Here is a 14703-nt window from a genome sequence, read left to right as displayed (position 1 = left end):
CTTTTTTGCTTTTCTTTACTTGTTATTATTATTATTATTATTATTATTATTATTTTTTTTTTTTTTGAGACAGTTTCTCTACCTAGCCCTGGCTGCCCTGGAACTCTTGTTTGTGAGACAAGGCTGTCCTTGAACTCACAGGGATCCACCCGTCTCTGCCTCCCTGAGTGCTGGGACTAAAGGCGAAATTTTCATATTTTAACTATTGAATATTGGCCAAAATCAGATTTGACCTGCAAAGAATATTTTCCTCCCTTTTATTAGATGTTCTGGAATGACTGTTATTTTAGTTTAAAAATCCACACACATAAAATAATAAAAGTGTGTTAAGGCCATGAGTTACTTTGGAAGTCACTTCCTTAACTGGGGTGACTTCAGCATTTACCACTAAAGTACTTGGTGATGGTTATGGTTAAGGGTGACAGGGAGCTTCTCTTTTCTTTAAAAAACTTTCCCCTGTTTTAAAGAGAAGAATATTACTTTCCAATGGCATTTCATCAGGAGCAGTTACTGAGAGCAGTGGTTTTCTATAAGGACCTGAGATAAGTCATTCACTATTCATAAGTACAAGAATAGAGTGTCCCTGAAGCTGATTTGCGAAAACCCAAAGGTAGGACATCTGCAGGAAGTGGCTTTGGGCCATGACCTTCAAACTGGAGGATCTGAGGAGTGGACAGTTGCTGCAGTAGAGAGGGCCTAGGAGTCTAATGGCAACATTGGATGCCGCCGAGTCAATAAGCACATCTGCCCTTAAAGTGCATAGGTCGTGTCATGGATATGTGATTAATTATAGCTTGGATTTCGTGATTTCTTCTATGCAGTGTGACTCCCGGAGACACAGTCCACGTGTGTGCACTTTACTTCCCTACGCTGCTCATCCAATTAGGGTATCTGAAGCAACTAGTAAAAGACTCAGTACAGGCATTTTCTGATCTCAAGAATCAAAAAGCAACTCGGTACCATTAAGTCCAGCAAGTTATTTCTATTAGAAATCTCCAACATTGTTTTTGAAATACACTGATAAGCATAACAGAATCTATAGTTAATTCTAAGTTATAAACATATGTTATACTGTCTATAACTCTAGTTCCAGGGAACCTGACACCCTCACACAAACATACAAGCAGGCAGAACACCAATGTACTAAAATAAAAATAAATCATTTAAAATTCTATTACAAGTACTCCAGTTACATTGTTAGCACTGACTTGAAAGATAAGTATTCTGGAGCTGGGTGGTTGTGGCGCACGCCTGTCATCCCATCACTTAGTGGCAGAGGCAGGCAGATCTCTGTGAGTTTGAGGACAGCCTGGTCCATAGAGAGCTCCAGGACAGCCAGAACTACACAGAGAAATTCTGTCTTGAAAGAAAAAAAGGAAGGAAGGAATATCAAGCTATCAGTATGTGTTAAGTGACCTTCATTTGTTATAAGTATTAAATCTCTAACTCTGGTTTCAAAGTGGATGGATAGTAAAAAACATATTAAATCTTTATTTTTCAAGCCTGGAATACTCACTAATAATGGTGAGCTGCTCACACTGTTTGTTGGGTCTTGAGGTACAATCTGTTCTTATTGCTGCCTACCTTTTACTTGCCTGTGTTATGGTAAATACTCATCCAGTTCTTAAGTGTCCAGGATTCACCAGTACTTTCTTGCCAAAACCTATGGTCCTCAGGAGGCATCCTCTAGATTTTTAGCAACTTAGATTTTTAATTAAGAAAGAGCCAGTCTTCTTAAGACAAGGAAACAAAGGAGATCAGGGTGCAGATTTACAGCAGTAAGCTAAAGCAGCCTGCCAGGCCCTGGGTAAGCAGAGGCTTGGAGAAAAACAAAGAAATTCCTGTCCAGGTTTTCTGTACCTTTTTTTCCTTCCTCCCTCTCTTCCTTCCTTTTGACTAGCCTTGAACTCACCTTCTCTGAGTGCTGGGATTATTGGCTTGCACTGCTCACTCTCCTGGGGAGTCTTCATTAAATCTAGTGCCTGTTTATTCATGAATGCATGTATGCACGTATATGTACATTTGCTGCTGAGGATTGTGCTAAAGCAGGTTAAGCATGTACTTCGCTAGTGCTCTATTCTGGATGTTAAAAGAGCAAAAGAAAAGCCTGCCACAAAGGGATTTTTAACAGTGAAGAACTAACTTTACAATTCATGTTTTCTGTTTGGTTGGAAAGGAAATATATATGCGTATATATATTTATTTATCATTATATATTTATACAATATAATATGACACATACATATTTGAGACAGGTTTCTCTCCGTGTGTACCCCTGGCTGTTTTGGAACTCACACTGTAGACCAGGCTGGCCTCAAACTCACAGAGGTCCACCTGCCTCTGCTTCCCTGAGTGCTGGGATTACAGGTATGTATCACCACTCCCAGCTGGGCACAGTTTTTGATGTGGATTATTTTTACTTTTTAGATTTAGTTTTTTATTTGTTTTTCTTTCTTTATGTATGTTCATGTTGTATGTGTTGTGGGACAGAGGTCAACATCAAGTGTCTTTGATCGCTTTCAACTTTATGTATTGAGACAGGGTCTCCTAATTGAACCCAGAACTTAGTATTGAGCCAGTCTAGCTAAGCAGCTTGCTCCAGGGGTTTCTCTGTATTTGCTTCCCAAATGCTCTAGGATTACAGGTGGGCTGCCATCCCTGCCTAGTATTTACATGGAAGGTGGCTGTCCGTAAGCACTTTATCCACTGAGCTTTTTCCTTAGCCGCTTGTTTTGCTTTTTGAGAAGGGTGTCATTCTGCAGGCCAGGCTGCAGATCTTATGTAATTCCTGAGAGCTGGAATTAAAGATTTGAGCCACCATGCCTGGCACTATGGACTTTGTAGAGTCTACCGTGCATAGCTGCATCCATAATGACTTTGGTGAAAGCAGTACATAACCTATTTCTCTATTGTATTTTTCTTTAGATTTTAACATTTGAGACCAAGAACCCAACGGAATTAGCAGAACGTTTGCGCTCTGTTTGTGGGAATCAGAGCAATGCCTATGCCCGCCTGCTGGAATACCGCCTCAATGCCTTGCGTGGACTGTGGAATGCCCAGCGCCAGCTGGCTCTGGAGGAGCAGCATGAAAGGGAAGGCTCGGGTGATGAAGAGACCTTGGCCCTGCTCAAGCGTCAGGGCTTGCTGCAGCAACCAGAGCAAGCGCCCTTCACATCCCGAGTGGGCCTCCTGTTGGTCTTCCCTCTTATTCAGTCCCAGAGTAAAACAGACCCTTCCCTCTGTAACATAACTGCTGAGGTGCTATTGAACTGCCTGCGTGACTGTCAGCCTCTGAGCTTGACCAAGGAGCCTGCTGACTGTCTCAATGGGATAGAAACCTTGCTGTGCTCTTGGCTAGAGGAGACCTCAGACACAGGCAGACACATCCCACATAAGCAGAAGGAGAACGCTGCTGCTGCCCTGGTGGCTTTGGCATGTGCCAGGTAAGGAAAATGACACAACTTGGCAACATTGTACCTTCTGCACTTGCACCAAATGTATTTCATGGGTATCCCAGCATGTGCTTCGGTTTCAGTGTTGAATCTCACAGTGGTTACACATGTGATGGGTCCAGGTTTTGCTGTGCTGCTCTGCTTATTGACAGCTAGGAGTAGCAGCCTTAGCTGTAGCTTATCGCTCCCAGGTGGCTAATGGTCTGCATCAGCAGAGGGTGCTGTGTCTGCCTTTCTCCCTTGAGGAGAGGCAAAATGTTGTAGAGATGTTAATTTCTTTTAATGTCTGTCAATAAAGGAATCTCTCAGCAAATTACAGGATTGAGTTCTTACCTGGTTGCAAGACTGACTCATAGACAGTATTTCTGGACTCCGATTTTGTATACTTTTAATATTTTACATTTATTTATTGTGCTTGTGGGGTGCGTGCATATGGCATAGTGTGAGTGTGGAGGTCAGAGGACAGCTTGCAGGACTCAGTTGTCTTTTTCCCACCGTGAAGGTTCTGGGGTTGGAATTCAGGTCATCAGGATGGTGGTGAGCACCCATGCCTGCTGAGCCGTCTCACTGGCTCTGGGCCCTGGTTTAACTGACGATGTCTCCATGTGTGTAAAGATGTAGTAGTATACTGTTCTCTGTGCTGATGTGACTAACACAGTCACTAGACAGTATGCTTGTAGTTGCTCCCTCCCTGCCCTTAGGGTCTTTCTTTGGTGCTCAGGCTCCTCTGCAGCTTGTAATTCACTTGCCCAATGATGTCATATGTGTGAGGAGGATGCCCATTGCCCTTATCTCTCTTAGTAGAACCAGTTACAGCCATGGCCTGCCTATTTAGTGTCACCTACTTAGGATTTTTTGGAGGGGTAGGAGAGGGAGAACAGCAGGGTGAGATTATCCTCCTCTTTTAACCCAGTTATATGTTTCCAAGAAACTCCTTTTGGAAAAGAATTTGATTTCTCTTTCTGGACTCAACATTTACCTTCAGTTGAATGAATCTCCCTTTCTTTCTCTGTCTCTATCTGCCTCTCTTCATTCATTCATTCATTGATTTATTATTTTGGGTTTTTGAGATAGGGTTTCTCTGTGTAGCCTTGGATGTCCTAGAACTCAGTCTGAAGACCAGGCTGGTCTCAAACTCAGAGATTCACCTGCCTCTGCCTCAGGCGTGAACCACAATCATCCAGCTCTCCAGTTATTTTAAAGGCAGGGTAGCATCATTTTACACTGTCAGCTTCTTAGCCTGGAGCAAACTGTTGCAGGTTGGTCTCAGTTCTTGAAGACTGCAGCTGATTTGCAAACTCTGGCATGAGCTTCACTCTGGAGACTGGCTGATGCAGAAATAAGATTCCCTGTAAAGGCTTCAGATTAGATTGATTGATTTTTTCTGCATGTGCAAAAAGTAATTTGAGTCTTGAATAGATTTATTATCAATGTAAAAGTGCCATTTTGAGAAAATTTCCACTTAAACAGTATTCTCTTTAGGCAGGATGTTGGAAATAATCAGTCTTTTAGTTTTGAGCATTTCATTATTAAACATTGAATCATTAAACTCACTTTTTAATATGAACCAGAATTCATTCCAACCACAGATACTTATTAAAATTGTTGTGTTTTTGGGATTTCCAAATTCTATTTGGCATATGTGAAATGAATATTCCTCTCCTCTTCTTTTTCCTTCCTTTTCTTTAGTTAGGTTTGCTTATAGGAGCATGGGTAAGGGCTTATATATGGGAACATGGGCACCTTACCAATGGCTAAATCACTGAAGAAAGTGTTTTTCCCTTCCACAACAACCATTAACTGCCTATAGATCCTCAGAAAAGGTGAAGCCTCTTAAGACCCTCTCCACTCCATGACAGTGTAAATGGCTCAGTCTTGTGTAAGTCTCATACCGGGAGTCAACAGCTGCTATGACTTTATGACTGCACAGTCATGTCACCCAGAGGACATCACCTGACAGCACTCCATTCCTTCCCAGTTCTTTGTGCCTCTCTACAGGATGTTTGTTCCCTGATCCTTGGAAAAATAATGTAGATGTCCCATTTAGGACATCTGAGCATCCAACAGTCACTTATTCTCAGTACTGTACCCAGTTTTGCCTGTTTGACTGATACCTACTGCAAAATGATGCTTTTCCAACCGAAGGTGACAGCAGCATTAGGCTATAAACATAAACATAAATATTTAGAAGACAATTTGGCTGCACTTTGTCCATGACAAAACAAGCTTAGTAACTTTCCAGCTAGAACCCATCATCTTCCCACCCATAGAGTTTTGATCAGGTTTGCTGTATCAAGCATGATTTCCCTTCTGTTAAGTGGTTGTTTACTCCTCTTCTCCAGCAGTCATGCCATTATTGCACCAGAGAGGATCATCTTTTCTGGCAGGTCAATAGGGTGGTGCTCAGTCTAAAGAGCTGAATGAGACTGCTAATGGTTTTTCCCCTCAGCAGACCATCTGATACCTTCCAGCACCATGAGAGCTAGCCAGCAGCATGGAAGTTTCCAGTTTCTCCTGCATTTGTGGGGGGAGAGCTGTTGTCACTGTACTAGTCTATCTTTATGTTTTGTGTTCAGCTTTTTGATATAGGGTCTCCCTATGTAAGCCAAGGCTATCAGGGAGATTGTGATCTCTCTTCTCAGCTGTGTTTCCAGGCATTAGCCACCACACCTGGCTTACAAGTTATGTTTGTCAAACATCTCTCTGGCATGAAGGAGCTTTGCTAACTTTTAGGCTGTAGAAATTCAGGTCTCTAATTTTACAGAGCTGGCAGTTGAGTGGCCCAGGGATGATTCAGTCTGCAAAACCATCATGCTCACTGATTATATGCCAGGCATTTTTCTCTGTGGTCAAGAGACTGGTGAGCAGGCAAAGAGTCCCTAAAATTTCAGAATTTATATGAGAGCGAGGAGGGCAGCTATATACATGGAACAGATAATTTCAGAGTGATACCAGCAGAGATAAAAAAAAGGGCAAGAATGGTGTTTTTAAAAAATGTTTTTAGATTTATTTTCTATGTATGGGTGTTTTGCCTGCTTGTATGCCTGTGTACCACACGTGTGCCTGGCACCTGCAGGGACCAGAAGCACTGTATTCCCTGGGACTGAAGTTACCAAATGGTTGTAAGCCATCATGTGGGTGCTGAACCCTGGTCCTTTGCAAGAACAATGAGTGCTCTTAACTGCTGATCCATCTTTCCAGGACAAAAGCAGGATGATTTGGTAGACAATGGCTAAGTGGAGGGGACCAGGATTGGCTGGCTACCTGGGATTTGAACTGAAGACTGGGTGATGAGAAAGAGCCAGCAGCAGAGAGTTCCAGCAAGAGGCAAAGGAACAGGGTCATTGGACTGTAATGAAAGACCAGAAGGGGCAGGAGGTGAGGTTGGTCTAGTCTAGATCATATAGGGGATGTAAGCCATGGAAGGGCTTTACATATTCTTCTTAAAATGTGACTAAACTTTGCAAGCTGAAGGCTGTACATTAATGGCTCTACATTCTCCAAATGTTGGTGCTTTTGTCCCACTGTGTGACTTAGTGCTCTCCCAGAGAGCTATCTGTTGAACAGATGAAAGAAGGAAAAGCCACAGGACTTAGGTGACAGGACAGCTGTGCAGTTGTGAATAGAGTGCCTTGTGTTAGTGCCAGCATGTCCAGTCTATGGCAGTGCCTTTATCCTGCACTGCCTCCCTGCCTTGTCCTGTTCTTTAAACCAAGAGAGCGAAAGGAGCAAATTAACGAGAAGCCAAGGGCCTACTTGGTCTACTGTTAGGTTCTGTTTCTTTTGAGGTTTAGGTACATGATACCTGCCAATTAGTTTTGGCTAAGAGAAGAAGGCATCAAGCAGAACCAGCTCATCAGACCTAGGTGGTCATTAGTGTGGGCAGGTGCTGGTGATTTATACCTGGAGTGCTGACAGGTAGGTCTTGTGCATCTTGAAAGCACCCTTTTAGTCCTGATGGCCTCCTAGACTCCCCTCTAGCTTTGGGAACCATGAGGAAAGTCAGTGCATAGTGAGTCCTGCAAGCGAGATGCCCTGTGAAGTGGATGAGCATTGTTAGACTTGAGACTCCTCATTCCCTGGAATCAGGTGGTGTGGTGATGGAGACTCAATACATGATACTTCCAGGTGCTTGGTGCTTGAGCGCTCTAACTTTTGGTTTTGTGTCAGTGGGAATTTTTGTCTTTCTAAATGGGAGAACATTTCCATAGTTGGAATCGTGTTGGTCCCCTACTCACATTCTACCAGAGCCAGTAGTTGTGGGTAAGAAAGCTGAATTTTGTACATTTTGTGACCTAGGAAAGCAGATAGACGTGTCTTGGAGCTTTGCCCTGTGGTTAGTTAAATCAGCACTGGCTGCCTAACTTACTTGATTTTCGGTGTGGGTAGATTTTTCGTACCTTCTTTTTCTCTTTAGGGGATCATTGAAGACCTTTGTCCACACAGTTCACCTGCTGCAGAGACAGACTGAGCTGGGCTCCCTGCCTGTCGCTGATGTTTTATATAGGTAAGTTGACACTTTCAATCCTTGTCCTTCTAAACAAGAAATGCATGGGAGATTCTTAGGGACAAACAGATTACTAAATCTTCCTAATTAATAGCTTATAGTTTTGAATGAATCTAGAATCCTAGCTAACTGCTGAAGGAAGTCAAAGTGTTTCTATTTCTAGAGTTTTTTAAAATTTTTCAATTTTTGTAAAATGTCCTAATCTGTAATAAATTCTTATTGTAATATGAAATGACAGTGTGTTCAGGTATAAAGAAATTGGAACCACTCATTATGCAGGAAGACCCACTTATATTCTTTGGGTATGTGTACTTCTTACTTAACACATGACCGACCCTCTTTGCCTCTGTTTGCTTTTTTTTCTCCCTCTTACACATGTAAAATATACATTTAGGCTGGGAATGTAAAACCAAGTGTGGTGGTCATGTTCATTGCTGCACTTGGGAGATAGAGGCAGAAGGATCAGGGAATTTAAGGCTAGCCTGGGCTACATGAAGCAATAATTACTAAACTTAAAGCGAAAACAATTAAATAAGTAAAAATAGAGTAAGCATATTTTTTATACAAAGATAAATTTAAAAGTTTTAAGTACTTATTTATTTATATGCCTGAGTGTGGGTGTACACACACCATGGTGCTTGGTACATGTGTGGAAGAGGGTCACTTGCAGGGATCAGTTCTTACCTTCTACCTTGGTGAGTCAGGGTCTCTCTTGCTTCTGCACCACATGCTTCAGGATACCTGGCTTGTGACTTCTGGGCAACTGTCCACTCCCATCTCAATGTGGAGTGGACAGGTATAAATCACCAGCACCTGCCCACACTAATGACCACCTAGGTCTGATGAGCTGGTTCTGCTTGATGCCTTCTTCTCTTAGCCAAAACTAATTGGCAGGTATCATGTGCCTAAACCTCAATAGAAACAGAACCTAACAGTAGACCAAGTAGGCCTTTGGCTTCTTGGGATTAGAGGTGTACACCACCACATGGTGGTTACACAGGTCCCAGGGGTTGAATTCTAGCCATCAGGCTTACATAGCCAACGTTTTTGTCCACTGAACCATCTGCCTGGCCTAGAGTCTTGTAAACACTGCCTTGTAACTTTTCATCAAAATACACTGTGAACATCAGTCAGATGTGTAGTTCTTTAAATCATTTGAGTTTGCTCATTGAGCTGGTAAGTAGACTTCTGGTTTGCTGGAGTAGACATTCTCAGGTCTCTACAGTTCTCCTTTACACCTTTGCAGGCTGCTGCTTTTGGAAGGGGGACCTGGATCCCCATCCTGTTTGCTCGGGGGCAAACACATTGTATCTTGGGGGTATGAAGATATGCTGCCTGCACCAGACAGCAACCCTGGCTCCAGTTCTGAAAACAAAGGTAACATGAGGACTTAATGCCCGGGGTTAACACTAGGATGTAAGAGGAGTGGTTTAGATCACTGTGGCAAATGTGTTAGCTGGAGCCTGGGCTCCTTTTAATTAAGAGCTGAAGATCCCTGCCCAGAGTGCTCATTGTTTGCTTTACCAGTGCAAGTCTAACGGCTAATACTCAGGGAGGTGAGCAGATGGGCAGGCTTTATGGTTTTAGGCCCAGGTCGTCCTGTAACCCTAGCAGGGTGGCACAGGCTACTTCACTTAGGTGTTTGAGAAGTGCAAAAACCACAGTAGACATTTGTAAGAGGGTCAGACACGCCTCATGTTTTGCATTTCTTCTCATTATTTACTGTGCTCAGTTATGGTCCTTCCCTGTCCTAAAAACAAAAGAAGCTTGAACTGTTGAGTCTCTTACACAACGTAGGCAGTGTTGAGGTATTTTTACACAGTTTTGTAGGGTTACATGACCTCAGCAAAAATGGGAGAAGCTCTCTTAAGTGACTGATCTGCCAGACTTTTCAGGTGACTTGGGCCTCTGCATTGGTGCAGTAACCATTTAGACCAGCACTAAGCTTACCAGTTCTGCTCAACACTGTGCACTGCTTTCTCCCTGGGCAGCACAGCTTGCCAGGAGTGGGCTTTGCTTCCAAGCTGGCTTGTCATGGTAATTGGCCATCAGTTATTATAATGGTATCACTTACTGTAATATTATAAAAGAGTATATCATTAACTGTTACAACATTGATGAAATAGGAATAAGAAAAGAAAGAAAGCTCCCCCCGAAAGATTAAGAGCCTGTCCAGCACACCCCTTCATTCCCAGCTCTCCATAAAGCTCCTTTCTGATCAAGCCTAAGGCACAGAGAAATGGTTGCTCAACATCTCACAGCCCAGAGCCATTCTCTCATAACCCTTTCTTCTGGAGAGGGCCAAGAGAGGGGAAGGAAGATGCTGCACAGTTGTCAGAGAAGCAGACCACCCACAAGTGATGGGTTTCAGCTTCTGCATGGTGCTAAAAAGCCTCTCTCTTCAAAGGGGCTGCTCTCTCCTGGGGGAGAGTTCCCCAGGTGACAGCATCAGGCTGCTGTGTTTGCTTTTGAGTCCAGGCAGAGGGTGTGTCTCTTAGAATACTTTAATAATTCTTTTTTCTGTTGCTCCCTGCCCCTTCCTTTCTCTTTTTCTTCTGTTCATCCTCATTTTCTTCCTTCCTCTTCTCTACCTTGTCCCTTTTCTTCCTTCTCTTTCCCTTTCTTTTGGAGACAGGCTCTTGTTGTATGGTCCAAGCTGTGTTTTAACGGTAGGATTCAAGGAGTCCTTTTGTCTCAGCCACTCTAATGAGAATAGTTCTATGTAACTTTTAATACTGAAACTTTGAGCATTGGTGGAATCTGTGAGAATGCTAAATATAAAGCCTGTGGATTATCAGCTCCTGGACAGTTTTGTTTACTTGGTCCCTTTACTTCTGGCTCGATCAGACTCATACACAAAAGGAATTGGATTATGATCTAAAGATGGACAAATAAATGTAACTTCAAGTAAAACACAGGGTGTTGTGGCACACACCTTTAATCACAGCACTCAAGTGGCAGAGACAGGTGGATCTCTGTGAATTGAAGGACAACCAGGGTTTCACGGTGAGACATGTCTCTAAATTAATTAATTAATAAAGAAAGCGAAGCTGAAAAGATAGCTGTAAGGTTAAGAGTGTTGACTGTTCTTCCAGAAGACCAGGTTTGATTTCCAGCATCTATATGGCAGAGAATAGCTGTCTCTTGGCGCACATACACACATTAAAAAAAAAAAAAAAATCTCAAAACACTGCAAAATTTTTTTGTTTTTTAAAATATAATTTATTTTTATTTTATGTACATTGGTATTTGACTGCATGTATGTCTGTGTGAGGGTGTTGGATCCCCTGGAACAGTTATGAGCTGCCAAGTGGGTACTGGGGATTGAACCTGGGTCCTCTGGAAGAACAGTTGGTGCACTTAACCACTGAGCCATCTCTTCTCTCTTTTTTTTTTTTAGTTTGGGTTTTTCCAAACAGGGTTTCTTTGTGTAGCCCTGGCTGTCCTGGAACTCACTCTGTAGATCAGGCTGGCCTTGAACTCACAGAGATCCATATGCCTTTGCCTCCCCAAGTGCTGGGATTACAGGTGTGTGCCACTGTACCCGACATAGCACTACAAAAAGTTTAAGGTGTAAAATGGTTATCTAGTTCCTTCCTTCCTCCCTCCCTCCCTCCCTCCCTCCCTCCCTCCCTCCCTCCCTCCCTGCCTTTTTCTTTCATTTTGGAATTAGTACCTGTTCTCTCAGACTAGTTGACCAAAAATTTGTTTTAATAACCAGACTCAGTGCTGGTTTGAGTGGTGTAATACTGGATTTTCTCTACTGTGATAGTGTTTAAGCAGACAAACTCTCTTGAAATGCAGGGAGTAATCTTATTTTTATGTGATTATAAAAATAAACATTGAAAGTTTTACCTACAGTCTCATTTTAAGGCAAATTCTTTTGTCTTTTTTTTTTTTTTTTTAATTTTTTTTTTCCAGAGCTGCGGACCAAACCCAGGGCCTTGCGCTTGCTAGGCAAGCGCTCTGCCACTGAGCTAAATCCCCAACCCCTAAGGCAAATTCTTAATAAAATAGGTTAGTAAGTCACTTAGCTACTACATAGAGAAAATGTTTTTTAGAATGGGGAACCAATAGCCAGAATTTTCCTCTTCCAGAAGGCCAGGTTTGATTTCCAGCATCTACATGGCAGAAGGAAATAGAATTGTTATTCTTAAAAGAAGGGAGGTGGGCTAGTGAGATGGCTCAGCAGGTGTAGGTGCTTGCTGCCAAGTCTGATGCTTGACATTGGTCCCCGGATCCCACATGTTAGGAAGGAGAGAACAAGAGTCTGCAGATTGTCCTCTCTCTCTCTGTCTCACACACACATACATCCATACATGCACGTATTTGTAGATACACACAATTTAAATTAATAGATAAATTAATGTAATGACATTTTAAAAAATGAGGTCATGCTTTCCTGCTATTCTTTCCAGATAAATTGGGACATCCTAATGGCAAGTCCAAAGAGTATGGTTTTATTTAGTTCCATATTTGTCATTAATATAACAACATAATTCTGTCTCCATTTGGAAGCATTGGCTGGGCACCAGATAGCAACTTAGGTTCATTGCTGTGTGATTTGAGCTGGCCGCAGCGTAGCCCTTGAGGTGCATGTTATTACCCTCGTATTGTACACGAAGAGCCTTGCCGTTCAGAGAGGCTCACAATTTCCTAATGAGGACCTGGTTCCCAAGAGCCCTTCTTACTAAGCACTCATTCTCAGCCATTTCAGATCATTGAGGGATGTTAAACTTATTCAGGCCTGTTGCTTTGCTTTTCACCGGTGGGCCGAGTGGCCTGTCAGTAACTATCTGTCCCAATTCCCACATGCTTTTTCTGCATTTGATTTATGGGTTCAAGCCATCTAATGACAAGGTAACATTGAAATTGTTCTTTGAAATGGGAATTCCTATCAGTCAATTCTCAAGGGTTTTTTGTTTTGTTTTACAATAGAAAAGTGTTTTTATAGCCTCATTATGTGTGGGACTGATTTCAGATGCTGACTTGGGGCGCTGCCTCACTGCAGATGGGCATTACCTGTACACCACCAACTCAGCTGGAAGAGGAGTAAGCAAGCTGGGCTCTGGACTGCATGGTACTCTCAGGTCAGTTCTCAGTCTGCAAGGAGACACCAGCAGTGTCCTGACCGTAGAAGCCTGACTTCACAGCTGGGACCCTCCCCACTGCCCACTCTGTAAGAGCGTTCCAGCTTCATTCTGGCTGAGGCACTTGCACACTTGGCCAGAAAGTCTTCTTGGATGTCAGCTTTTTTTTTTTTTTTTTTTAAAAAAAAAAGGCTTTTATTTGTTTTATTTTTAACAGACTTACTTATTTTATTATATGTGCATGAATGTTTTGCCTGCATGTAATTATGTACATGCACAGGTGAGCCTGGTGCCTGTGGAGTCAGAAGACAGTGGCTCATCCCCTGAAGCTGAGCTGGGTTTAAAGGCATGCGCCACCACGGCCAGATCTGTGAATTCTGTGAAACCATGTAGTTGAGATGTTTTTAGTCTGTTGAGATATATTTAGTCAGAACTTTTCTCTGATTTCTTTCCTTCTTCCTCCATCATTATGGGAAGTTTAAATGTTTGCTCTAGTTTGTCAGTTCTGAAGTTCATGTAAAACATTTTTCTTCTCTTGTAGCTATTTTACCTACTCAGCTGTTGTAAAGAATTAGGTCAGAAATGTTTGTACTTACTGTAGGTCTGTGTGGGGTTGGAGCCTGAGATCCCACCTGTGTCTCTTGTCTTCCAGAGGGTTTGTGTACTGCCGCAATGAGGAGCTAGAGCCAGGATGGGTGGCGTATGGCAGTGGCCACCTGCTCCATCGGCCTGTGTCTTTTGACAATAAACCTCACTCCCTTTTTCAGGTCATAGACCAGAACACCCTGCAGGTGAGTAGCACAGCACCAGGCTGTCTTTGTCTTGGAGGGAGGGCAAATGATAGCTAGTACTTTCCTCCCAGCACTGCATCTTTCTATTGTTATCCTTTGGGCTTTTCCCAGGTGATTTGACTAAATTTGCTTTTTAATTTGTCTTAACATTTTTCTTTATTTGTTCATTATTTCTATTTGAATAAATGTGTTCATTTAGACAATTTTATATTTTTATTATTACATTTAATTGTTTATTCATTCATTTTCGGAGGAAGACGCTAGCTTCTGGGGAGTCCATCTTCTTCCAACCTGTGGGTCCTGGAGATGGAACTCAGGTGGTTAGGCTTGGTACCAAGTGGCTTTAGCCACAAGGCTGGCTAGCTTGCCATCTTGCCCATGAATGCGTTCTTAAGATTTTTTTAATATTTTATTTTAAATTTTTATTATTTGTGTGTGTGTGTGTGTAGGCGCACTAGTGCAAATCCATACCATGTGAATATAGGTGCCCATGGAGGCCTGAAAAGGGCATCATATCCCCTGGAGCTGGAGTTGCAGATGGTTTTGAGCCACCCAGCATGGCAGCTGTGTGAATGTGGTACACACTCATGCCTCAGTTGATCTGTTCAGATTAGAGGAAGGGGTTATCTTTCACTCTGGGACCTAAAGATCAAACCCAGGTGGTCAGACTTGCTCTGAGCTATCTGCTGACCTGCCCAAGCCTGTTGTGTGGGCCCAGCTGGCTAAGGATGACTTTGAACTCCTGAGCCTCCTGCTGGAATTACAGAAATGTGGCACCACACCAGTCAGCAAGCGTGGTTTGCTCTTGTCTCTTGACTGAGCCAAACAAAGGAATGACTGAAAACTGTCTTCCCTGTACCCTG

The 14703-nt window shown here is 42.8% G+C and overlaps 1 protein-coding gene across 7 annotated transcripts in view; it reads left to right on the top strand.

Annotated features, from left to right (window-relative positions):
* Hectd4 (HECT domain E3 ubiquitin protein ligase 4) overlaps positions 1 to 14703 on the top strand; it is a 151382-nt gene that overhangs the window by 31354 nt on the left and 105325 nt on the right. For all 7 annotated transcript variants that reach the window (XM_021633173.2, XM_060382484.1, XM_060382485.1 and 4 more), the window contains exons 2-6: positions 2926 to 3443; positions 7870 to 7959; positions 9206 to 9336; positions 12941 to 13049; positions 13702 to 13840. In XM_021633173.2, the coding sequence (XP_021488848.1) occupies positions 2926 to 3443; positions 7870 to 7959; positions 9206 to 9336; positions 12941 to 13049; positions 13702 to 13840 (987 nt within the window). The remainder of the gene's footprint in view (positions 1 to 2925; positions 3444 to 7869; positions 7960 to 9205; positions 9337 to 12940; positions 13050 to 13701; positions 13841 to 14703) is intronic.

This window comes from Meriones unguiculatus, chromosome 4 (assembly GCF_030254825.1).
Source record: "Meriones unguiculatus strain TT.TT164.6M chromosome 4, Bangor_MerUng_6.1, whole genome shotgun sequence".
Lineage (NCBI taxonomy): Eukaryota > Metazoa > Chordata > Mammalia > Rodentia > Muridae > Meriones > Meriones unguiculatus.
The sequence above is the reverse complement of the archived record's forward strand: the minus strand, read 5'-3'. Positions and strand labels throughout refer to the sequence as shown.